Source organism: Hipposideros armiger, unplaced genomic scaffold (assembly GCF_001890085.2).
Source record: "Hipposideros armiger isolate ML-2016 unplaced genomic scaffold, ASM189008v1 scaffold_24, whole genome shotgun sequence".
Lineage (NCBI taxonomy): Eukaryota > Metazoa > Chordata > Mammalia > Chiroptera > Hipposideridae > Hipposideros > Hipposideros armiger.
In genome coordinates this window covers 2,790,898-2,816,904 of record NW_017731374.1, presented here as the reverse complement: position 1 = coordinate 2,816,904, position 26,007 = coordinate 2,790,898, and the positions used below count along the sequence as shown (strand labels likewise).

Below are 26,007 nucleotides of genomic sequence, written 5' to 3'. Positions count from 1 at the left end.
AGCTGCTGCTCAGCTCCGGCTGACTCGAACCGCTGTTGCTCAGAGCTCAAACTCTTGAGCGAGCTCTTAACCAACTGAGCCACTCAGCCGGCCCTATGAAAAACTCTTAAAGGCACACTTTTAGAAATTCATACTAGAAATTATGAAATTTGAATGTACAAATTCTTATTTTCAGTTTATTTTAAAGAATAGCGATTTAAAAAATTGACTCAAGTAAAACATGCTTGTTATATAAAAATACTTAAGCAGCATAGAAGTTTATATGGTAAAAGTGAATTCTGATCTCTTTTCTCTGCCACCGTTTCTACTCTACAGATGTTACTATTGTTACTGATTAATAGTCATTTAAATTTATTTCTATGCCTACGTGGACATACAAAGTATAGGATTTTCATTTTTTTAAACAAAAATGGGATAACATACATATGTATAAAACTCTGTACCTTGCTCTTTAATTTATCATTGTATTTTGGACATCTTTCCTTGTTAGCACTTATAGATATACTTCTTTTTAACAGTACTTTAGTATAAAAGTGTGTGTTTTTTTTTTTTCAGGATGTCTTTTAGAAGGTGTTCTTACAAGATTATTTTAGCTCTGAATGTGTATTAGGATAACCTGATAAACATTTTTAAATATTGGTTATTGTATAATCATAATGGTTTAATAGAAACTCTAAAAGTGTTTTTTATAAATGACCATATTTTTTGAACTAATAATATTCTGTAACTCTTCTGAACAATTACTTCAAAATATTGAAAAAAAAAAAACCATAGGTCAAAAGAGTTTTTTTTGTTTTTTTTTTTAAGTTAAAAACACAAGGCCAGTGTATAGTGCCAGGTGGGTACTAGACTAATTGGGTGGATCACTTTGTAAATTATATAAATGTGTAACCACTATGCTGTACACTTGAAACTAATATAAAATAATATTGACTGTCAACTGTATTTGAAAATTTAAATTAAAGTTTGCTATTTATAAAAATAAAACCTTTAGGAGAAAATTCAGTACTTGAAGAAATGCATAAAGAAGCAAATTACCCCCTGAAATCCAACCATCCAAAAATAACATTTTTTAACATTTTGGTTAGTTTATTTTCACCATTATAAATTTGCACTTGCATGAATTTATATTGTCATTGGGTATAGATATTACACCTTTGAAAGTCTGAATAATTGTTCTGTTTTTTGGACATAACTTTATTTAAATAGTCCTCTATAAAATGACATTTAGGTTGTTACCAATTTTTTAATATTTTATTTTATTTTTTTAAAAGATTTTATTGGGGAATGGGGGGAGGGAGCAGCATTGGGGAGTCAGAGAAGGGGATCAGACAAGTTGCTGTCCTTTTGTTCTTCAGTCTATTTGTGGAGGGTGTTGCTTCACTGGCCCATGTTGATATTGTGATCATTGCGCTCTTCCCGGCTGAGGCAGATTGGTCGCCGACCATTGGACGGCAGCTCACGGCGGCTCACAGCTTTTACTGGCTGCCAGCCACTCACGGTAGCTTACGGCAACCCACTGCAGCTTCACTGCAGCCTATGCTGTCGCCAGTGACTCACGGCAGCCCAGCTCCAGGTCGAGCTGTTGTTCACCATCTTAGTTGTAGAGGGCAGCGTCACTGGCCCTCATGTGGGATCTGAACTGGAGGCCCTGCTGCTCAGAGCTTGCTCTCCTAAGCCAACTCTTAACCAATGAGCCACTCGGCTGGCCCAATTTCTTTATATTTTAAACTACCACAGTGAACATTTTTATATCTGCACAGTGTATAGTGCTTCTGTGAACCAAATCCCCAGAAGTGGAATTGAGGAGTATATTTAAGTGGTTATTTTTTTTTCTTTATTTTTGAAGAGCTCCTGAATCTACTTTATATTTATTTATTTATTTATTTTTTGTTAATTAAACTTATTGGGGTGACATTGGTTAGTCACATTATATAGGTTTCAAGTGTACAATTCTATAAAATGTCATCTATATATTGATTGCATTGTGTGTTCACCACCCAGAGTCAGTTCTCCTTCCATCACCATATATTTGACCCCCTTTTTCCTCTTCTGCCACCCCCTGCATCCCCTCTTCCCCTCTGGTAACCACTAAACTGTTGTCTGTGTCTGTGAGGTTTTGTTTGTCTTGTTGTTTGTTGCTTTCCGTTTTATTTCCCACATGAGTGAAGTCATATAGTTCTTGATTTTTCTGTCTGACTTATTTCGCTTAGCATGATAATCTCAGGACCCATCCATGTTGTGGCAAATGGCAGTATCTCATCTTTTCTTATGGCTGAGTAGTCCATTGTGTACTTCTATCACATCTTCTTTATCCAGTCATTTGTCAAAGGACACTTGTTTCTATGTCTTGGCCACCGTGAATAATGCTGCAGTGAGCATAGGGGTACATATATCTTTATGGATAAATGGTTCCAGATTTTTGGGGTAGATACCCAGGAGAGGGCCTGCTGGGTCATATGATAATTCTATTCTTAATTTTTTGAGGAACCTCCATACTGTTTTCCATAGTGGCTGCACCAATTTAGTACATTCCCAGGCGCAGTGTATGAGGGTTCCTTTTTCTCCACAACCTCTCCAACGTAAAGTTACTTTAAACGGAAATGAGGTTATCAGTGAGTTGCGTTCAGGTTTACTAGGTGAAAACACATGCTTTTCTTTAGACCATGTTTTTCTCCTAAAAAATCTTAAGTATGCAGTCTCTTCCTTATTTTTTTCTCTCCCTGCAAGTGATACCGATTTTGAAGTACAGATAAGAAACAAAAACTTTTTGGAGGTTAAAAGTATCATAGGCTTAAAATCAGAAAGTATATACCTCTTGTGATCCTCTATTTCAGCTGCTCTCCGAAGGCAGGCTTTCCTGCTTTGTCATCCCTGACGTATGGCCAGCTTTTGCTCACATGTGGTGATGGTAGCTTATTCCATTTTTAGATAGCTATAGTTGGTTAGAAAGAGTTATCTTCCTGTTGAGCCAAAATGTGTTACTTCATTATCCCACCTATTTCTGCTGTCAGAACCATAGACAATTAAGCCTGATGCCTTCCCCAGATGGTATTTCCCCAGCTATTTGAAGATAGCTATCAAATCTGGACATTTCCTTCCCTTTTCTAAGATAAAACAGCTTTTTTTTCCTCCCAGCTGTATCCGTATCTCCTATGTTGTGATTTCCAGTTCTTTGCTCAGCTCGAATTTTATTGCTGATGTGGTTCAATAATGCGAAAGTCATTAAAACAGCCACTTACCCTGATAAGAGTATTGTACTTTTATTAATAGGCACTCAACACTAGTTGGATGCCGTTCTATACTTGTGCAGTTGAGTTTTGAATCTAAAAGTAGAACTTTGCATGTCTTCTCTATTAAATTTAATCTTATTTGAATTATCTCGTTTAACTTCAGAATATCTTTGTGAATCATAGTCACCTCAGGTTTTACTGACTCTTCCTAATTTTGTGTAATCTACGAGTTTGATTAATATGCCTTCTAGTCTTTCCTCTAAATTACTGAGCTTAATGTTTAATAGTGTGGGGCTGATTACTCTGTAGCATGCTACTGAAGACCATCTGTTTGCTGAGAATCACTTATTTCAACAATTTGTAGTTGCCAGAGTCAACTGTTTTTATTTTCCCTTGTGAATATTGGAGCCACTTTTCCTCTTCTTTATTTTTCTAGCACCACCCTTATTTCTCTTTATGGTTAAGAAAGCAGGCTGTGGAGCCAGATTTCTGGGTTCTGATCCTGGCTGTCACTTTTTAGCTGTGTGACCTTGGAAGTCACTGCCTGACGAAGTCTCAGTTTCTTTCATCTGTGAAATAGGGGTGATAATAGTACTTATTTCCTGGGGTTATGGGAATTCAATAAGTTCATATATATAAAGAACCAGAGCAGGGCCTGGCCCATAGTAAGCGTTATATAAGTGTGCTATTATTATACTCGCATTTTGTTCTGAGCTCCATGGTCATATCTCAGATTCTGTGAATTCTCAGGATTAAATTTGTGTGGCCCTGCAAGCCTGAACTTTTTTGAAGCAGCTATAGTCTCACTTCTCATCTCATATTACCTGGGGCTTAAGATCTCTGTAATATTTCGTCTAATAGAGTCGCTCGAAGAAGGATATTTTAATATCTTTTCATTATAAAAGAATTAGTGCTCATTAAAGGCACTTTGGAAAATACAGAAAAAAGTAAAAGGGAAAAATCAAAATTTAACCATCCAAGTATTTCTTTTTTACATTTCCTTTACCCTCCACCGTGCAGTAGATATAATTATGTTGTGTTTTGCTTTTTCCTTAATATTCTTAGAAATACTTTTAATTATATAGTCTTTGTTTACAAAAACCTATTTAATGGTTACATAACATTTTATTGAATCATCCATAGTTAACCACTTCCCAGTTGTTGAATTTATAGATTCTCAGCTTTTCTGTATTCTAAATAATAGTCTGATGAGCTTCTTTTTATAGAATTTATCATTATTTAGTAAGGTTCCAAAGCTGAATTCTCAGGCCAGAAGTTATAAACATTTTTAGGACCTGAAGACTATTTTTATTGATAGATATGACCAAAATAAAATAGAAGGTAGTTTTTTTCTGTTTTGTAGTAATCATATCAGTTCCTTTTTCTTCATTCTCTGAATTATAGCTTAATGTTCTTTTTTTGTTGTAATTTCCCCCCCTCCTGGTTTAGGTCATTTTCATAAGATCTTGGTGCTCACATTTGTTCTGGATTCTATATTCCTTCCATATTTTGTAAATTTTCTATTAAAATATGAGGTTATTAGAGAGTTTCTGTGTAGGCTATGCTGATGCTTCCCTCAGTGTTAGATAGAGCCATTTAGTTTTAGTGTGGGGAAAACTGAGGAGGGGACCCTGGCTGGTTCCTGTGTTCCCAAGTCTTGCTGTTGCTTCCTCTAGCAATATTTTTTCAGCTACACGTCTTCAGTTGTGCATATAACTGTGGACTAGGGTCTAACCATCCATTACCTAGATTATTTCATCAGGGTCACACTTCAGCTGGTTGTCTCCTTTAAGCTTTCGAAAAATTCTTTTCACTGTAATAAACATATTTCATAGTTTGAAATGGAATCCTTTAACCTGATTCTTTTCAGAAAGCTTTTCTTCTTTTTTCTTTTCTAAACATTATAGAGAAAAACCTTAAGAATGCAACAAGATTAAGCTCTTAAGTTCATGGCTTAAAGATTGAATATTTCATCTTAAGTATCTTTATGCATACAGTAGTTTCTGAACTTTGAGATATCTTAAATTAAAACTATTTACATATTTTGTTTTTGTTTAAAATATTTACTATCACTACATGGGATTTCAAATGCTTGTTTATTTCAATAGTCAGTGGTATTGTAACAGCTATATACGAAGTCAGTGGGGTAGTATTTTGGGGGGGTTAATCACTTTGTGAGGGGTGTAAATGTCTAACTATTACGTTGCTTTGTACACCTGAAACTAATAAAAAAAAGATTTAGATGTGCCTCCCCAAAAAAACTTGATTTAGCTGAACAGAAGAGGAAATCCCACATATATTCCTTTTAGCACCACCAAACTTCATCTTATATGTATTGTATCCATAGTTCTCATGCTATATAGATGATTGCATATTTGGTAAAATTGTATGTTTATTTTCATGTGTATATATTTTACAACTGTGTCTATATTTCATTTATTTAAGATCTGGACGTTGGTAGTTGGCTATGTGTTGGCTGTTTCATTCAAGTGGAATGCAAGCACTGAACGCTACTTGAGAGCAGTTTCAATTCCTGTCTGGATTATATTGCTTTTTCATTTAGGTGGGTCTCTTTTTCTAAGAAAGTCTGGCTTAAGGTCAGCAGTGGCTGACCATGCAAATCAAAGTGAATTGTTTATAGTGTTACATGTTGCATTTAAAATTCTTTAAAATAATCTTTAGAAAATGTTCTGCTTTAATCTTTTATTAATCTTTCATGAAAATGTTGTGCTTTAAGATGTCTATCTTTTAATTATATTGAATGTTCATTTTCCCAAAGGTCTTTTAAAAATAAATATATCTTAAAAAGTAGAGCCCTTGGACTATATGACCATTTCTGAGTGTCATACTTAAGGAGGATATAGATAAGCAGTCAAGGATGATAAGAGGTGCTCAAAATCTTGTGTGAGAAACAATTAAAGGAACCAGAAATGTTTGCTCTGGATAAGAGAAGGGAACTGGGCTATAGGTGTGGGGAGAGGTGGAGGTAAGAAGGATGTAAAATTTGGAAGCTTGTTTCGAGTATTTGAGGAACAGTCCTGTGAACGAATAGTTTAAACAGATCTCTAACCATGAAGGAGAGATTTTAGAGCAGTGCGTAGCTTCAGAGAGAAAAGTCTCTGTTCAACATGAGAATAATCAGTGTCAGGGCTGCTCCAAATAATGAGTTCCCAGTTATTTGAGTCTGTACTGTTAGCTGAGTGGCTGCTAGGATGTGGTAGAGTGATTTTTTTTTTTTCAGGGATTCTTTATCTTCAGTTCTGAGCCTATGGAAACACTAAGTTCTAATTTAAAAACAAAATTCAGTAACCTGGAGCAGTAGTAGATAGCCTATTTAAAGGAGGTTTTTAGAGGTACTTATTGTTAAAAACAAAAATAAAAACAAAAACATAGGTGATTGAAAATATGTCTCTGCTGACTTGCAGGAGCACATGGAATTAGTTCTTAATGTCACTTTTCAGGAGAACTGTCCAAGCTGATCCAAGAATAAGCATCTGGGATTAACTATTTTCATTCCAAAAGATTGGAATGAACACTGTGCTCTGAGTTGTGACAAATGGGTTACTTTGCATTTTCTGTACATTTCATTGGCAGGTATTTATGACAATGACTGTGATGTGTTGACAGATATCTCACACAAAGCTGCTGTGGGAGTAAAGGGTTCCAATTATTAGAAAAAAAAAAAGAAAATATGTCTCTGCTTAGACTCTGGTGTTGATTAAAGCTTTACTCTTTAGCTTTACTGACTTGGATTGCTAGGGGAGTTTATCAGCAAGATCCCCTAATGTCTGATGTGACTCATTTTGAATTTGAGGAAGGCAGAAGCTCTAGACAAACTCAAGGAAATGCAAGTGGCTAATGGGTAGAGACCTGATCCTCAGCCACTTGTTAGCATTTTTGTGTTATACACTAAGGACGGCACATTAAAGCTTTTTGTTGTGCTCCTTTGTTTGGGCCATTCCACCCTTTCTTGAGCGAGCGTTCTCATCCAGCGATATTTTCAGGAAGTCAAGTCAGGCTGCGTGTCTTTAGGCCCTATGCCTGATGCAAGTCATTCTGGGGTTAAATGGGGGGCTTGTGTTTGGGATGGTCTTAAACCCTGGATCTGCTTTAGAATGGACTTGGTTCCTCAGGTGATACAAGCCCGTTCAAGGTAGGCTAGAACATGCGCAGTCCTTCAGACCAGTGGCCCCTGACAGCAGGTCTGGATTTACTGAGAGAAACCCTGAATTGAAGTTTTATCTGTTCGATGGCCTTTATTTATTTATATTTTTAATTTCCCTGTGAAACAATTTTGTTCTTAACAAATATACCAATTTGTTCTGTCAGTCTACTAAACTGAGTCTTTTAAAAACAAGTACTAGGTTTTTATTTCACTAAAAATGTTAACTCTTAATAATTTACAGCGTCCCTGGCTGGCTCATGGAGAATTCCAGTATTCCTCGTTATTGTGTTCTTGATGTCTGTGGGCACCCTCTATGAAAAACAGAATGAAAAAGAGTCTTCTGGTAAGAACTAGGGCATTCTATTAATATTACTCTTAAGAAATATTTGGGAGAGTAGCTTGATTTAAAAATAAAAATGGGATGATGAAATGGCTTTAAATCTGTTTAAAAACCAGGGGTGTTTTCTGAATAATAAATTTGTTTAAAATACTTTAAGTTGTTAGACCATACATCACCTGCCCCTTCTTTTTGCTACTTTTTATTGCTGGTATAATTTATAGGACATAAAATTAACCATTAACTATTTTAAAATAGCATTTAGAGCATTCACAGTGTTGTGCAATCATTATTTCCATCTAGTTACAATACATTTTCATCACCACAAAAGGAAACCCTTTACCCAGTAAGTGACTAACTGTAAAGTTAGGGTATTTATTTGAGATGTCTTTTTTCTTTCTTTTTTTTTTTTTTTAGATGTCTTTTTTTCTTAATGTAGGCATTTATATCTATAAACTGCCCTCTTAGAACTCCTTTTGCATCCCATAAATTTTAATATGTTGTGTTTCCATTTTCTTTGAGTCAAGATACTGTTTGATTTCCCTTTTGATTTCTTCTTGGACACATTGGTTAATCAGAAGTGTGTTAAGTTTCCACATATTTTTTAATTTCCAAGTTTTTGGTGGTGTGTGCTTTTGCTTCCTATCTAACAAAACGTTGCCAAATCCAAGGTCATGAATATTTACCCCTGTTGATCGTGTATCCTGCAACTTTGCTGAATTTGTTTATTAGCTTTAATGGTTTTTTTGTGGATTCTTTAGGATTTTGTATACATAAGATCATGACATCTGCAAATAGAGATTGTTTTACTTCTTCCTTTCTAATTTGGATGCCTTTTATTTCTTTTTCTTGACTGATTGCTCTGGTGAGAACTAGTACAATGTTGAATATGCACCATGTTCTTTTAAAGATTATTTTTGAGGCATCCTGGCTGTAAGTGGCCTGTATCCAGGTACAGTTTGTTAAAGATACAGATTTCTACGGAGCTGTAGGGGGGTGGGAGTCGGGGGGGCCAGATACAGTAATGGTCCCAGATCATCAGACTGGAGAGGTAACTGAACAGCACACAGTTACTACAGTGACACACATTTGTTCCTTGTTTCTTTTTGATGGTTATACATAAACTAAAAGAGCAAATTACTAACTTTAGCAGATTTTTAAAAGAAATTAATTTCTTAGGTTATCAGTTTGTTAAGTTAGAAAATACAGAGAAACAAAAAGAAGAAAATAGAAATTACTCAAAATTCCATGGCCCACAGATTATACCAAAATGTTTACTAGTGGTTTTTATGCCTTCAGACTTTTTAGAACACATGAAAACTGGATCATAGTGAACATTCTCTTTTGTAACCCACATTTTAAACTTAATTATGTCATGAGTGCCTTTCTATGTTGATGACTATATTTCTACAACATTATTTTTAGCATCTTCATTTTATGCTAATTATAAGGCTATTTGAGACACTGGGGTTATTTGTACAGACACCTTATAGAAGTCTTTTTTAAAAAATTAAGCTGCTCTTTTTTTGTTAAATGAGTAATGTATGACAATTGTTAGACATCTTGTTCATAAAGAGTTTAGAATTTTAAAATAACTACCTGAAACAAAGAAACCTTAATTATCTTTCTGATAGTAGAAAATAGGAAAGATTTTATCTTACATTTTGCTGTCTTTCTAAGTTTTCTTTGCTCAGCCTGTCTTCCTATGCACCATCTGTGGTTATCTGTCAGACCAGGAGAAGTAAACTAACTGTTTTGGCACCTACTGTAGAAGGGTTGGTGGTCTCCATTTGTCTCTCTGGTTAGCTTTATCTCCTTCTCTTTTTTCCTTTCCCCAAGCAGGAGGGATGCAGACAGCCCTGCTTACCCCTAACCCCAGGACAGCTTTCTCTTTTTGACTGCCTTTGTCCAGAGCTAAGCAACTACTTTACTGCAAGTATATAAATAATGTAGGTCTAAACTGAAGGCTTCAGGTGAGTTTTCTTTTCGGTGTAAATTCTAGCCAGCTGATGATGGCAGCCTAGAGAGCTGTGAGGACAAGAATTCTAAGACCAAGGTTTGAGCCATGTTTGATTATTATTATCAGGCATAAACCCAGGATAGTGGTGTGTTGGCAAGCAAGCCAGATTTCTAGTATTCGGATTCTAGACTATTATAAGGAAGCAAATCCCAGAATAAATGTTGACAGCAGATTTGGAAATGTTGGCTTTTCTTACTTAGGAATAAGTTATTCTTGATCTAGAATCCTTTTATGGACTTCTAGTCAAGATCATTATCATCATAAAATAAATCTTTTAAAACTCCCCCCCCCCCCCCATTTCTGAAAGTTTTTTTTCCTCTTGTCCCTAGAACTTTGTTTCTTTTGGGCATAAGAACTCAAACCATCTAGTCCATCCTGGGACACACACACTTCCCCTTTTATTACAGCCAGTTCCCTCCTATAGATGTCACTGTGATCTAGTTAGGTGCAGGGATGGTTCAGTGTTCTGCCATGTGCATTCATTCCTTCCTGTCACTCCCACTGTCGCATTGTCCTGGTCACCAGTATAGGCATCTGTCTCTGTGTCTTCTGAGCTTTGACTCTTTTGATGTGTAGAAACTTTATGATCTGTGGTTCACTGGATTCATAGAATTAATCGGTTGGATTTCATCAGAATTCAGAGCATGAGCTTGTTTCATTTCTAGGTCCGGAAAACTCTTCTGTTGGATCACTGCTGAGTTAGTGTCAGTGGTTCCTTCTGAACCCAGGGGCCTTAGTCCGTGGTTTTCTCTCAGACCTTGGCAGCTCTGACTTGGTATTTCCTGGAACCCCAAGATAATATAGGGGGAAAATGCTAAATGTCCACCATGTTTTTAAATGTACTATCTTTTTTAAATTCACAAATGAAAGCAACCCCCCAACACCTTATAAAAATGGTTATCTCCATTTTGCAGATGAAGACATTTAATTCGAGAGGTTAACTGACTTGCTTCCAGTCCCCCTGCTGGAGCTAAGATATAAACCTTGGCCCTTGACCGTCAGTCAGGTGTTCTTTCCCTTCACCAGGCTCTCTGAACAGACATCAGTCATCCTGAAAAGGTCCTGAATGCTGACCCTCTTGCTCTCAGCTGCAGCCAGCGGCTTCAGGCGGCTTCAGGCTCCCGTGCGGGCCCTGTCGACTTAGCACAGCTGCAGGACTGAGCTTCTCCGTCTCCGGGCCCCAGAAGCCTCACTTGGTTGAAACCTGGAATCCAGCTGTGATGGCCTGTGAGAAAAAAGGAACCCTAGCATATTGTTAGCAATGGCAGTGTGGGCGAGGCCCTGTTTGCCTCTTTAAACACGCTGTCTCATTTAATTTTCTTGGCAATCCAGTGAGATTGGTATTATACTTATTTTACAGATGAAGAAATTTAGGCTTAGAGAGCCATTTACTCTGAAAAATGCTTCTTTAAAAGCGAGGCACATATAGCACATGTATCTTTAACAGCCTGGACACTCAGCCTGAGCAGTATGGGCCAGTACAACTGGGTCTGTTCCTCCCACCATTGGTGATTGTTTGTGAATGACCGGAAATATCTTTGCAAGAAGACTTGGTAGTTGCCTTAGCCGTGTTACGATAATATGCAATATGAGTGAACAGTTTGGTCAAGTTAAGCCCGAATTGGAAAAAGAAAAGGAACAAACTAAATTTTTTACCGCTCATCTCTCACTCCCCAGTTCTGACACTGTCGGTAAAATAGACCTGGAGAAACTCCTACTGGTCCATATCCACGCCCTTGTTCCTGACCAGCAGTACAGTGAAGTGATACTGGAAGCCACTGAGATGTATTTTCCACATTAGATGGAAACACAAGCCTTCTTCACAGGGAGCCGTGCATGCCGGGGACGTTTTAGTTGGTATGCAGGGACTCCTTCCAGGAAGCATCTTTGGATGTATTTCTGGCAGCTGCCACTATCCCTGTGGAAGAGAACAAAGTAGATCAAGTATCTCCTTATTTAGACTGGTTTCAAAATGTATTTTCCCTTGATTTTGAAAAATGTTATTCTGCCCATTGCTGAGTTAGCCACGTTAGCAGATACTGTTTGAACATACAATCTGTTTCTTACGTGCCAGACTGTGAGTTTCTGTCCCCTGGTACTCAGCTGCTGTCAGTGGCCTGCTGCTTTGGATGTGTGTGGGTCCCTGATGTCCGGGCCTGCACTTGATGCTGGCCCTGGCCCTGGGAAGCTTGACACTTGACACCTTGGATGCTCTTTCCTTGTTTTGTTTATAGTCCTTGGGTCCCAGGATTATGTTGCCTTGTCTACCATTCCTATTTTTAGCTGGGGCTTTTTTTTTTTTTTCTTTTGCCAATACCATAACTTTGCCTAGATTCTCAGTCCTGCAATTTTTCCATCTGGTTTATCATCCTTCTGCCCAAAACCCTGTGGGATTTTTGAAGCACAGGAGGATGTCACTAAGACAGAAGTCATTAAAATGCCTATCCATTGGTTAAGATCAGTTCCCAAATCTTACGTCCGTAATTTTCAGATACTCCTTGTTGATTTTCTCTGCGCGCTGTTCTTTCCTTTCTGTGTGAAGTTTCAGGCACTCTAAAAATGTGCTGACTCATTTGTGTGTTAACTAGGATGATATTGCGTAGTTTTCATTGATTTAGCGCTGATTCATTGAGTATTTACTGTGTATTTTAATGACACCAGCAAGTTGGAGAAAGAGTCAGTATTTAAAATAAGCCATTGTTGTGAAAGTTTAAATTTATTGATATTTTCCTCAAAGTCTTTCAGTGCCTACTGTAGGCAGCATATGTTGCATGACCCTGTGGGAGATAAAAAAATGTGTGCTAAGGGGGATAGACTTAAGGAAAGGACTACAATATGAAGTAGGGAATGAGGGGTACAGACAAATACTGTGGGAGTGCTAGTGACTTACGCTTATAGTTTATACTGTCAGAGCCAATACTTATGATATAGATGATGATGATCATAGCTAACAGTCATTGAGTGAGCCGTACATACCAGGCATTGTTCAAGTCTTTTTCTATTAATGTTTCACCTAATTCTCACCTGAGATAGGAAGTTATATAAACTCCATTGTACACGTGAGGAGACTGAGGCACCTAGATGTTAAGTATCTTGCTCATAGTCATCCATCAGGTAAGGAGTAGACCTGGGATTTGAACCTGGGCAGTCTCGTTTCCTTCCCTGTGCTCCCAGCCACGAAATTGCACTGCCTCCGTTGTGAGACCACCCGTTCTCCCTCTCATCCTCATATCTTTCTGCTCTTCTCACCGTACCCCATGTTCTGGCCTTTCTGGACTTCTTAGAGTGCTTTGAACAGCACACTTGGCTTTTTCTTGCCTGTGTATCTTTAGACCTGTTTTTTGTGTTCCTAGAAAGTTTTCTACCCTGCCTCTCCCTTCCTCCCCAAGATATACTTGTTCCGTCTTCTTTATCTGGCTAACCTCTTTAAATGGATTTAAAGGATTGCACCTCTAAACCATCCTTCAGTCATGTCAGCACGTTTGGAAACCCTTCCCTGACCTCCCGAGTATGGATTGTGTTTCCATCCTCTGTGCTCCCAAAATATGCTACACTTACCTTTACATTAGCTCTGAACCTACTGAATCTTAACCGATAGTTTAAGTATTAGACTGAGCTTGATACTAGTGTCCTAGTTTCTTATCTGAGCACATAGCCTGGTCATCTGTTTGGTGATGAATGCTTAGTGGGAGTTTAGAAATATAGAGGGTGCGAAAAATATATATACACACATTTTAAGAAAGGAAAAAAATGATTAAAATTGTAATATTCAATATATACCGATAACAAAAGATGAATACAAGTCACATTTGACTTCTGCAATTACAAGAGAAACTCAAAGTGGTTCCCATCAGCGTCCAGACACTTCTGATTACTGCGAACTGCTGCTTGAGCAACGTTGACCAAAGTGTCCACTTGTATACATTTTTTTGGCACCCCCGGTCAAAAAGCAGCCGAACTGGAAGTCTATATTTGAGGAGCTATAAAGTGATCTTGTTATTTTAGAGCTACTTAAAAAAAAGCCATCAAGGTACTTACTTTTCAGAGTCTTTCAAAGATGAGTCACCACTTTATTAAATTACTTGTGAAGAGGTGGGTTTAGTAATTCAGGACCCTTGACTAGTCTTCAGTCTTATGTAAGAGAGAATACTTTGTTTTTTTGAATTTTGACTGGAAATATTTATTTTTCTACTCTTCTGTCCCAGGCCATTAATCATTAGGTGTTTCCAAGCTTTGCTTTTGAGTGGAACCTGAGAAATCTCTCTTGGGTGCACAGGAAACTAGGTCCTCTTCTGCCTCTGGTGTAATCAGTTTGTTTTTGAAACTTCTACCTGGAAGTCTAAAAAGAACTTTTCTGTGTCCAAAAATCTCCATCCATTTCCCCTACCTGTTATCTATCGAACCATAGTCTGGAAACTTCGGGGTCATCATTGACACCTTCATCTCTCATTCCCCTTATTGGTTCATCACCAAGTCTGGTCCACTTACTCCATGTCTCTTAAATACACCCACTTTTTCAACGTCTCCCCTGTTCATCGCTGCAGAGCATGCTGTCAATGTGTCCTGCCTGTAATACTGCAATCATTTATCTCCCGGTACCCATTCTTGGTCTCTTCTGATCTGGTCTTGACCGAACAGTGAGAATGATCTTTTTATATCTCAATGCCGATCATTTAGTTTTGGAGTGGGGAGGTGGGTGTGGTTAAAAGAGGGTAGCAGGAGAGATCTTTGCAGTGATGAAGCTGTTCTGTATCTTATCTCCATGCCGATATCCTGATTGTAATATTGTACCACAGTTTTGCAAGATGTTACCATTGGGGGGAAACTGGATAAAGCGTTCATAGGATTTCTGTATTATTTCTTACAACTGCATGGGAAACTACAATTATCTCAATAAAATTTCTGTAAAACATAATTATTATCCTGTTTGACACTCTTCAGGATAGGATAAAGACTGAAGTCCTTACTGTGGTCTTCTGCAGCTTGCCACTGTCTGGCTTACCGTCCCGAGTTTTGTGTAGTCCATACCAGCTTTCTACTAGCTGTCTGTTCCAGACACGCTGACCTTCTTTCACTGTTTTTAACATGCCAGATTCTTCACTTAACAGCCTTCCTCTTTGCTTTCTTCTGTCCAAAATATTAGTCTTTACATTTTTAGGTGATTTCCTTTTCATCCTTTGTATACCAGCTTCGTTTTTACTTCTTAAGAGAAGCCTTTCTGATTCTCCACACTAAGTCAGATTTCTTCTATCAGAGCTCATAAAATACCTAGTATTTGTCCTTTATAGCAATCATTATTGTTTGTACACATTCATGTTTGTGTGGTTCTTTAATTTGTATCTGTCTCTCCCACTTGCCTCTTTATCTGTGTCTTTATCCCCAGCATCCATCACAGTGAGTAAAGAGAACATTAAGACGTGAAAGACCCTGTCTTGGCCATTTTTCTCTTACTGGCATCTAAGAAGCACCTTAGATACTTAGGATACTTAGGCCAGGAGAATAGGTCCAAATCTAGAAATCTTGCTCTCTTCCCAGATCAGGAGTTTGAGATTCCCTTGAATTGCCTGAAAAGAATCTCTTTCCGGTCACAGAGGCGTTACTAGCGGAGGGGTGGCATATGGTTGAGCAAGGTGAGTGCTCTGGGTCCCGATGACTGAACCTGCGGAGAGCCGTCTCAGGCCCTGGCCTGCTTATCTCTCAGCGATGGCCAGTCTTGCATTCCTTGGGTATGTGGAGTTCATTTGGCTGAAATACACTGGCCTTATGAAGAGCCATGGCTCTTTTCATTGGCTTGCAGAATTCTATGTTGTCACATCGAGTGTTGGCCTCCCAAAAGTAAGGTGCCAGCCGTATGAGTGTGGGTGTGTGATTTGGTGACTGGGAATGGTCAGTGTTCTTAGCTGTGGACACTGGAGTCCACACTGGTTAGTCTAAATCGAAAGAAGTATTGATATAGAATTTTTGCATATGAAATTTTTGGAACGCCCATACGATTCAGCTTGGATCTGACACAGGCAGAAGCAGGACAATCAGGAGACATGCTCAGTGACATCAAAGGACTGTCTGAGCAGACGTGCCATAGCCGCTGCTGCCTGCCACCAAGTTAGAGATCAAACTCTGTAGAGATCGAACCTCTGGAACTTCTGTTAAATTCTGCAGAAAAACCACATGTCTCTGTGATTGTGTTTGACACGAGAGCTGTGTGCCTTCCGTCTCCCAGGTCTTGGGCAGGTGTGCCTGCCTGGTAGAAACTGCATCACATGTGGGACCTCATCTGCATTGGAATCCAAGAAACACAGTCTTTAGCTTTCTAGTCTCTCGGGGACAGGAAAGCATCCTAGAACCTGGTATTGTGTAAGCTAGTCTGTGTTGTCTGCCATAGCAAGTTAAAGGCTGACGTTACAGACAGACCTCATTGGCTAGTAAACATTTTATTTGAATGTAGTGCAAATGATTAAGCTTGGTGTACTACCTGTTTTTAGGAACTTAATATGGGAACATATAACATGAAACAGGGTAATGCTGTTCTTTTAGATTTTCAAGTGGTGGATTTTGCCTGTGCTGAATTATGTACTTTATAGATGTATATGGTTTGGCATAATACTCATACATTTGCATATTCATCCGTGGAGTATTACTGAGAGCACCAAGTATGGGCTGTCCCATACTGTACTACAAGCTAGTAATACAAAGGAGAGTATGACAGTCTATATTCAGGAAGCTCACAAACTTGGTGTGGCAGTGTTTTTCAATAGAACTGTGTATTAAAAGTAACCTGTGAAGTTAAATATAAACATGGCACTCCATGTTTCTGTATTCACTCTCCGCCACGTGCACCAGCACGAAGTTCCCAAATGAGAGAGAGAGAGAGAGAGTCCAGCCACCTGCATTGTTAGCAGACTTTCCTGTTGATTCTGAATCTTTCTCCCTTGCAAAGAGCCACTGGTCTTGGGGGGGGGTGAGCAATAACCATTTCGTTTTTATTAATGTTGAAACTTAGGACTATGTTTCAGGTTGCAGGTTATTTCCCACTTTGTTCATTTGCTTTAAAAAGGTTTTTAAATGCATGCTTGTTTTACAGGGGCAGAGTTGCCAGGGCAAGTTATTTCCATGGCAGCTTCCACTCTAGCCACCTTGGCCATCTCTATCACCGGGTATGAATCAAGCACGGAAGACCAGCCCCCGGCTCAGCCTGCAGGTGACTCACCTTCTGAAGGAATGCCTTCAGAACCATTCCGGAAAATGAAATACACACAGAATATAAATTAACAAAGACACTAGCATCACAAAATGCTATGCACTGGGCCTTCGTTTTTCTCTCTGATCCTATTTTTATACTTGTTTCCTCTCATCTTTGTTCTCCTGTACCACGTTTTTCAGACATTTAATTATTTACCTTCTTAGGTTTCTTATCTTGATATTTTATTCTTTCCTTTTTAAAAAAATGCTTTTCTTATTTTTTTTATCTCTCACTTTCCTTTCTCAGTGCCCCATTTTATTTTCCTTTTCTCAGTGCCCCATTTACCTTTGTCTATATCCCCCCCACACCCCACACTTAATCCTTTTCTTATTTTCCATTTCTTCTATAACGGTCAGTTCTCCTCCATCGTTCTATTTTGCTCTAACTTTCTATGTTGATTTGTGTGTGTGTGTGTGTGTGTGTGTGTGTGTGTGTGTGTGTGTGTTGTTCCCTTTTTCCAAATCTTTGTTTTTGCTTTTATTTCCCATCTTCTAGTCTTCCATTTCTCTGGCATTTCTTGCTTTTCTTCTCAAAGTTTGCTTTGCATGCTTCGTGCTATCAAATATTGACTGTTTCCCTTAAAACAGACTCCTCTGGTTGTTTCGAATTCAGCGCTCCTGTGAGATCTAGCTGGTAGATTTCTATCAGCTTTAAAGTCACACCGTAGTCACACAGAGCTCAAGAATGTAAAAGGCCATCTCTGCTGTGCCAAGCGGTCCATTAGTGCCAGGGGTTTTGGAGTTGAGTATTTTTGGTGAGCTCTTCTTGAAGAACTGACTTTAGAACAGTCTTGAAGGAAGGGGTCAGCTAAGGAAAAGGCATTTGGGATAGTAGGACAACTTATTTTTCTTAAATATTGAATCATGTCTTCACAGTAGAGAGGGAGTGATGGTTTGGTTACGGACTTATTCTAAATGTCTGCCACAACCACCAACATGAAGTTTCCAAATTAGAAATACACTCAGAGAGCAGCATCAGCCAGAAGCATATTATAACTCGCTGGGGCTTTAGCTTCTAACCTCAAGGTAGAATGTTAATTTGGTGAGGTGGGCTGACCTACCATGGTGCTAGTTATAGCATTAGTAAAAATTGACTCACAGCGCAACATTTACCGTTAAAAGGAACATTAAGGAAATGATGATGTAGCAGTCAGAGAGGGCTGGCTACTGTGTAGTTGCTTATGACAATGTTGAAATAACAGGGAAGGCATTCTTTGAACAGATATTTAGTGAGCACCTGCTATATGTCAGGTGCTGTTCTGTGTGCTAGGAATTCAGTGGCGGGAGAACAAGGCAGACAAGGTCTTATCTGCCCTGGAGCTGAGAAAGTGGAGAAGGGTGAGTGGAACATGGTACAGCTATGTAAAACTATAAAGACGAGGAGGCAGATAGGGAGTCGGTATTTTGGGTGTTCTCGGTTTTTTTCTCTTTTTTTTCCTCGACTTCAGAAATATGATTTACTTTTGTCATGGACTTCTTTTATGGATGGCAAAATGCAAGTTTTAGGCTCTTACTCATTTCTATCATCACAGTACATACTGAGTAACACTGCTTTAACAGTTATATGATTTCTGATATATATGGTATCTTTTAGTAAAACTAGGAGATAGAGGTAATATAACCCTCTATTAAAATATAGCAGTTGCATTGTAAATAAACAGTGCCTCATGTGAAGTAATTCAGTATGATTTCTTTTATTTGAAAATTCCTCACCCTCAGCAATCTTGTTTTACATCTCATTTTAAGAAAGACTTGTTTCAAAGTCCTGGGTTCTTCTTAAAAAACATTTGGCTTCATTTTAGGTGACACAAAAAGCCATATTGTGTCAGAAATATATATAAATACATCTAATATAAAGTTACATTAAAAGAGAAGGAATTTTTATCTACTATATGCTAATATTTGTTGCTTTATATGGTTTGAATGATTTTCTAAGTATAATTCTCAGCTTTTTGTTATGTATTTTTCTTTAGTTTTTTTGTTTAAATGATAAATATATATTAATAAATGACATATATGTTGTAAAAAACTTGAACAGTATGAAGTGTATGAAGTACAAACTAAAAAATTCCCCATACCCAACCCTACCCCTCAACAAACTTAGCTTCTATAGATTTTAGCTGTCAGCTTTGTTAATTCTCCACACATTTTTCAGTACATATGCAGACACACGTCCAAATCTTTTTGTTCTTCTTTAACGCCACGTAATCATCCTATGAGAGCACATTTGGAAGGCCTATCATAGAGTAGCTTCGTGCATTTCTCTGTATTACTGTTCACTAATGTGGACGAAGGTGGTGGGTGATTCTTTTTTTCCTTGCCTTCTTCAGAAACCATGGACAGAGGAGAACCCCCTCCGTCATTGTCCTCGCCTTCTTCACCCTCCTCCCCTTCACCCACTCTGGGCAGACAAAGGACTGAAATTGGAACGTTCCTTAGGAAGAAGAAAACAAGTGATATCTACTTCGTGTCCCTTGTTTGGGCCATCATCGGAGTCCAGGTCTGGTTGAACCTGTGGATTATGCAGCTGCTGCCAGTGCCTATTGCAGGTGATTGGTTAAGTGGGATTGGACTCCGGGTAATTGTACTCTCTTTTACAATAAAACACTAGGATGTGTGCATTTAAATCATAAACATTATTTTGAAAATGTATTATGTGGTACTTCTTTAAGATTTCACTTTAAAGCTCAAAAATGTATTTAGCCTCTTTAATTTTGTGTGGTGTTACAGACTGATAGTTCCATGTGGAGAGTTGACTGTTTGGCCATCCATGGTTCTGTTGGGGAGAATGTTAACAACAATCTGAGTTGTGGGGTTTATGATGGAATTTTGAGAGCTGCTGTTAGTGAAGTGCATGTTACATTGTGTTTGTAATTCAAAGGAAATGTAGGTTTTGGGAAATATACATATGCAGAATCTTGATTTTTTTTTTCCCCCTTGTCTGACAGAAAATTACATTACATGTACATATATTATATGCATTATATCAAAATGGAGATTATGGCTTTTTATCAGTCATTCAGTTAGGTCTGCTTACCTGAGTCCCATGGTAATTTGTGGCCTACCTCTGTTGTGTTGATTCTCTGTAAAGGTGCTTTCTAATAACGGCAAGAGAAAGGAGGAGTTTTCTCTGACTCAGGTGTGTTGTAGCAGAGCCCGTTCTCCTTTCCTGGTTGTTGGGGCTTTTTTCTTAGTGCAGTCCTAGTTCACGCCAAATTTATTAAGTCATGAATTCATGCTCGGGATCTTGCCAGCCAGATACATCTTAAATTTTATTAGTCCTTGTCTCCTTAATCAAGGTTTTTCACTATTGATTTTAAACATAATCTGATTTTTGGAAGCCTAATTTTTTTTCTACCATGGTCTAAAAGTCTAAACTTATTGGACCGTTTACCTTCTAGTTCATGAGTTTTCAAACTTACTTTTCTAATTAAATTGGACACTTAATTAAATAGTTACTATTTTTTTAAAGACTTGCTATGACCAGGACACTGTGTAGTGCCCGTCCTTAGGGAACACGGACTACAAGGGGTTGAAGTTTATATCTGCTGCTTTCATCCTCAGGCAGATCTTTTGTTTGGTAGTTGGAGCAAGGACAGTTGTAATTAACCATGTCACAGAGTACATGCCACAGCCATTCTTTCTATTAAGGAATCTATAGAAATGCTCAGTGAAACAGTTTACTTTGCTTGTCTGGATTGCTCCACACCTTTTTTGGTTTTGCCAGATGATTTCTTTTGTCCTGGCAAATCACGTGTCAGGTGCTATTGGAACCCCCTTTTCTTTAAAGTTTGTTAGCGGGAGTTACATTTGTCCTAGTCACTTAACCTCAAGGCCATCACAGGAACTTGACATGGCTTTGGGAGAGCAGGCTGTGAACAGGGCGGCTCCCAAGAGGTTTTCTACAGCCTGTAAATACCCTGGGCTTATTCTAGAGACTGGGGGAGCTTCCCTAGGACCTCTCCAGAGATTTAAAAATGCTAATGAAGGAATTGTCGAGCTGGTAGGTAGCACTGAGCTTATGGTTCAGAATAGTAAACTATGAAGCATTAGATTGTAAGGCTCGGGCTAAGGACACAGAAATCCCTGGAGTTAGGGAAATGATAGTGGTTGGATCAATTATCCAGAGTCCGAACTTCAGGGAACTCTCGCAGCTAAGTGACACTTCCTCCTAGTCCCACCACCTTTACCAAGAAGCTGTATTCACGCTGGAAGGGCCACCACACTACCCAGCTGCAGGGGGTACATTCACACTCTGGTCTGTGCATGGTCCCTGCCGAAGGTGTGCAGTGCCCAGCCTCAGGGGCCATCTGTAGCAGCCCTGCTTGTAGCCAGCCTGCTTCTCTACGGAACGCTGGTAAAAGATTCAGATGTATAGAGCATCATCAAGTAGAGAAATAGGAACACAAATGAAAATGTCACCTGTGGTGGTGTAAAATCATGTATATATAGTACATTATCTGGTTACTAAACGTCAAAAATCTAAGGGAAAGAACAAAATTTGGCAATAGCACCTCTTAACAGCCAAGGAGATTAGGACATGTCAGGGGTTAGTATTCTTTACCCAAGGTTGTAGTCACTGAAACCTTTGTGATCTTGGTATCTGATATTTATATAGGCTATAAAACAATCCCTGACTACCTCAGGGATTCGACTCTACCAAGCAGGTAGTACATGGGCAAGTGGGGCTTGTGTGATAAGCTATTTGTCCCAGTACCACCAATATGGACTATCTTGAACTTTCTTCTCTTCCCCTTCTTTTTTAAAAAATGGATCTTTATTTTCATACCAGCTTTACTGTTTTAGAAAGGGTCACATGAACTACGTACGGGACCCTTTTGCGGTATGATGTTGTAATCTGTATTTTGTTTATGTATGTATCTCTTATCTTCTTTGTAGTCTGGGCAGTCAAAAAGCTTGTTATTCACTTTGGAGTTGTGCAGTTCATGGAGAAACGCTGCTATGTGTGGTGGCAGGTCGTGGAGCGCTTCCTGAAGGAGCGGCAGGCAGCTCTAGCACCCTGGCCAATTATCGGGCTTGGAAAATTCTTGTTAAAAGTTGACTGCAAGGTATTGTATTTTAAGAACTTGTGCTGTTTTAATGGAGTTTATATGTTTCACTGTCTGAAATATTCCATTTCATTGTATTTAGCGTTCATACTGTAATTGTTGATAATACATCTAAAATTGAATTCTTTGATGAAATTTAAAGTTTAGAATTATGGGTTTTATAAGGACAGGATATGTTTAGTTTAAATAAGCATTGCGTTATGTAGTTTTTCCTTTTAGAAAAGTGGGAGAAAAGAATCTTATGGAACACCTAGTTCAACTCCCTCCCTTGTAAGGACATAATTGCAATCCCGAGGCCTAAGGGACTTGCCTAAAATTATATAGCCTGGCTCAGTTCTGTGACTATTTTTGGAGTAATTCCCCTGTGTCAGATAAGTCCTAGGGAAAATCAGACGAATTGCAGAAAACTAGATACAGCAGCTCTGTTTAGGGAGAGCCAGCAACCTGTTAGAATTCAGAGACAGCGGTCAGATACAGCGGCTGAGTGGCTAAGGGCATGGTCTCTATCCAGATTCTGGTTTCAGATCCCAGATCCACTATTTATTAGTGTGTGACCTTGGATGAGTGCCTTATCCTTCCTGTGCCTTGGTTTCCTTATCAGCATAATAGCGAATAAGAGCATGCAGCTCATAGAATGGGTGTGAGGGTCAAGTGAGGTGATGTATGTACAATTCCCAGACAGGGACTGCTACACAGTAAGCGCTATACAAGTGTGAGCTGTGGTTAGAATGTGGCAGGAAAGTGTGTACTGCATGCAGGGATAGTACTGAGCAGGCAGTGACTCCCTGTTGGTGAGGCGGTGGGAGCGGAGAGGTTTTGCAGAGGAGGTGGTGCCAGGGCAGATTCTGAAGCACAAGTAGGAGTTGATGAGGTAGACGTGGCAAGAAGGGCAGGTGGATGGAGCAGTGCAAAGGCACAGGGACCTCCGTAGCATGAGTTCTTAGGGAACACCAAAAAAATGGGCATGGCTGGGCTATGCGAAATGGTGATTCCTGGGCGGTAAGGCTGGAGGGTCAGGCGAGCCTGGATCAGCAAGTTCTGTTGGTGTGCTGTGCGAGCTGGACTTCATCACAGAGGCTCGTGTCTGTTTCCTTTAACAGATCCGTTCATGGCTTCAGGTGGAGAAATACTGTTGGGTGAAACCAGTGGGGAACAGATGAGAATAAGAATTGGCATGCGTGTGGGGAAGAGGAAGTAAATCTTTTAAATTCATAACAAAATACCCATAATAAAATATGGGTCAAAGGAGAAGCAGAGGATACTTTTTCTTACATATTGCCTGACTATCTTCCAGAAAGTTTGCTGGTTTTTGTTCCCACCAGTGCAGCATAGGAGAACACCTGTTGCCTTGCGCTCTTGCCAATAATGGATAGGATAATGTACTAAGTCCTTTTTAGTTTCGTAAGAAGAATTCTCTCCTTGTTGTTTTAATCTGAAATTGTTAAAAATAAAAATGAGGCTGACCATCCTTATATGTGCTTATTTCTGTTTATATTTTTCTTTCATAATTTGCCTATTTGTGTTTTTAATAATGGTTTTCAACTTTTTAAATAAGGAAGAATTTAAGACTTTGGGCAGGTTTTAACATGCTTATCACATCTCCCTGGTATTGGGATAAAGTTTATCTTTAACTAGAGTGCTTCAAACTCTTTAAAGAAGATAATTCTTATTTTCAGTTAATTTCTTTGCCCAGCACTGTCAGGAGGGATAGAGACTAAAGCCTATTTTCAGCTTCTCATGCCCTTCTATGGGGAACTTGTCACTTAGGAAAACAGTACAGTTCTGTCAGTTGAAGTTCAGGGGCATCAAGAAGTGTTTGTTACAGAGTAGCCTTGTAGAAATTTGTCATTTTTATTCTAATTTGTTTGCCAATCTGTCCTTCTTAATGAAGAGAGAATAAAATAAATAAAGCCAGTCTTTTCTGCTGTATGACAACACATATCAGAATAAATGGCTGTCATAAACTGAATATTTTGTTGTCATTATAATTGATACCCAAATTATGTTACGTCTAGTATAATAATATATAGTTGGGCTGCTGCTTTGGGGAATAGATCTATTTTTCATGTTTCTATTAAATTTTAATTGATTGGCCCAGTGTTTTTGAAGTGACCCATCTATAGGAGATTGAAGTATGTGTCTAACTAAACATGCACTGAGTGTACTTCAGGGAAACCTGTAACAAGCATTTACAGCCACTTGGATGAAATTATGCTTTTTTAGCCTTTATACTTTTTATATCATGAATAATGCCTTAAATCCTGTGTACAGATCTTTAGAGTGTGTCCACTAACTGGCATTAGTTATTATGCTAAATATTGTGAGGTTTAGTTAGATGAGGTAATATTTATGTGAAAAAAGCAAGATATTATATACTGAAGGAAAATGTGTGCCTAAAAAAATTGGGATGGAAGGAGACACACAAAATATCAACAGAATCTTAGATATGCTTGCTTTTCAGCCAGGTGTCCTGTTTCAAATGAGCACTGAAATATTTTACTCTTTAAAAAATGTGAAATAATACTGTAAAGCTGCAACTACAAAGTTCGGTGAAAATGCAGTATCTGAAGATGAATTCGTTTATCTAGAAACTAAAAATTCTTTTGGTGCATGATCAGTGTAAGGATCCTGATTATTACTCTGACCTTTGGACTTTGGTCAAAGTGACGATTTAATAAGCTCACAAGCTTTCAGGTTATTTTAGGTATTTTTAATTGTAGAATTGCCAGTAAAGCTGTGGTCATCATCATTGTAATCATTGTGTATCTTAAAGGAATAATACATTCAGTCAATTTAAAAACATGGTTAATGCATTACAGTTTTTTCCTAGTTTTTCTTTTATCTGCGATAACCTCCTCATGCTCTCAGTGACTTTCTTTTCTTTTCATACTTTTATTATTGCATTCTCTAATGATATTCCACTGTTCTTATCTTCTCTTTCTCACCTTACCTCCATCCTCAAGCTCTGGCACTGGCTAAATAAGAAGGTAAATGAACACACGGATGTTGGTTTTTACTATTCAATTCTGTAACTTCTCCCCATATCTCCGTTCTCACTGTTTCTATCTGTGTGTCAAACTAAGTTTTTGTTATTAAAGATCTAATTATAAGCTATGGAAGGTCATGAAACATTAATGCTGTCACCGTATAATTTGCTAAAAACCCAAAGCTATTTTACTTAGGATTTGGGTGGTATCTCCTTGTTCAAGTGTGTGTACAAAGTTCTGTCTTGTAGTCCTTTTGTTCACTCTGATTTCCATTCCTTTATAGCGCTGTAATGTGGCTCAGCCTGCTAGTTTAGTCTCCTTTGATGTGTGAGAACACATAGGCAATCGTTACTGAAAAGGAAAGCAAATTCTTTATTGCTCATTTTTTGATAAAGGACACAGGAATTGTTTGAAAAGATAAATCTGTGAAGTATTTGTGTGATCCCCTAGGCTGGTAATTTTATATATTGTCCTTTCTTATAACTAGTATTTAAAATTTTCGTTTTTAACTTAAAAAAGATTGTAGTCATGGCTTGTGACATCTAATTTCATGAATTCCCAAGATATGAGATTATATGTATGGTAAATGATTCACATGATTGACTTGAAATTACCTAGGTGCATTTTTAATAACTTCAATAAAGGCTAATCCAGATAGGAGTGCTGTATCTCTGACATAAAGTCTGGATATAATTGTTCCAAGATTAATTTCATTAAATCCCTAGGACAGATATATCACAAGAGATGACATCATTTACACGTATTGTGTTTAAACACAATAAGACTCTAAAAGTTTTCAGTGGAAATGTTGTAGGCTTTAAGAAAGATATGCTACTCGGAAATAGATTAAAGTGACACTTTTGAGTGTAGAGATTAGAATTTCATTCTGTTGAAACAGAGGAAAGGGGAACTTGACATTTTAAATTTTGGATTGAAAATAAATTGTGCAAAATAAAT

The 26,007-nt window shown here is 38.2% G+C and overlaps 1 protein-coding gene across 3 annotated transcripts in view; it reads left to right on the top strand.

Moving 5' to 3' along the window:
• Positions 1-26,007, top strand: part of TMEM245 (transmembrane protein 245) — a 91,232-nt gene that overhangs the window by 5,711 nt on the left and 59,514 nt on the right. For 2 of the 3 annotated variants that reach the window (XM_019635906.1, XM_019635908.1), the window contains exons 2-7: positions 5,679-5,796; positions 7,640-7,741; positions 16,837-16,953; positions 19,325-19,543; positions 21,894-22,063; positions 25,027-25,050. In XM_019635906.1, the coding sequence (XP_019491451.1) occupies positions 5,679-5,796; positions 7,640-7,741; positions 16,837-16,953; positions 19,325-19,543; positions 21,894-22,063; positions 25,027-25,050 (750 nt within the window). The remainder of the gene's footprint in view (positions 1-5,678; positions 5,797-7,639; positions 7,742-16,836; positions 16,954-19,324; positions 19,544-21,893; positions 22,064-25,026; positions 25,051-26,007) is intronic. The other variant, XM_019635907.1, reaches the window with a different exon arrangement.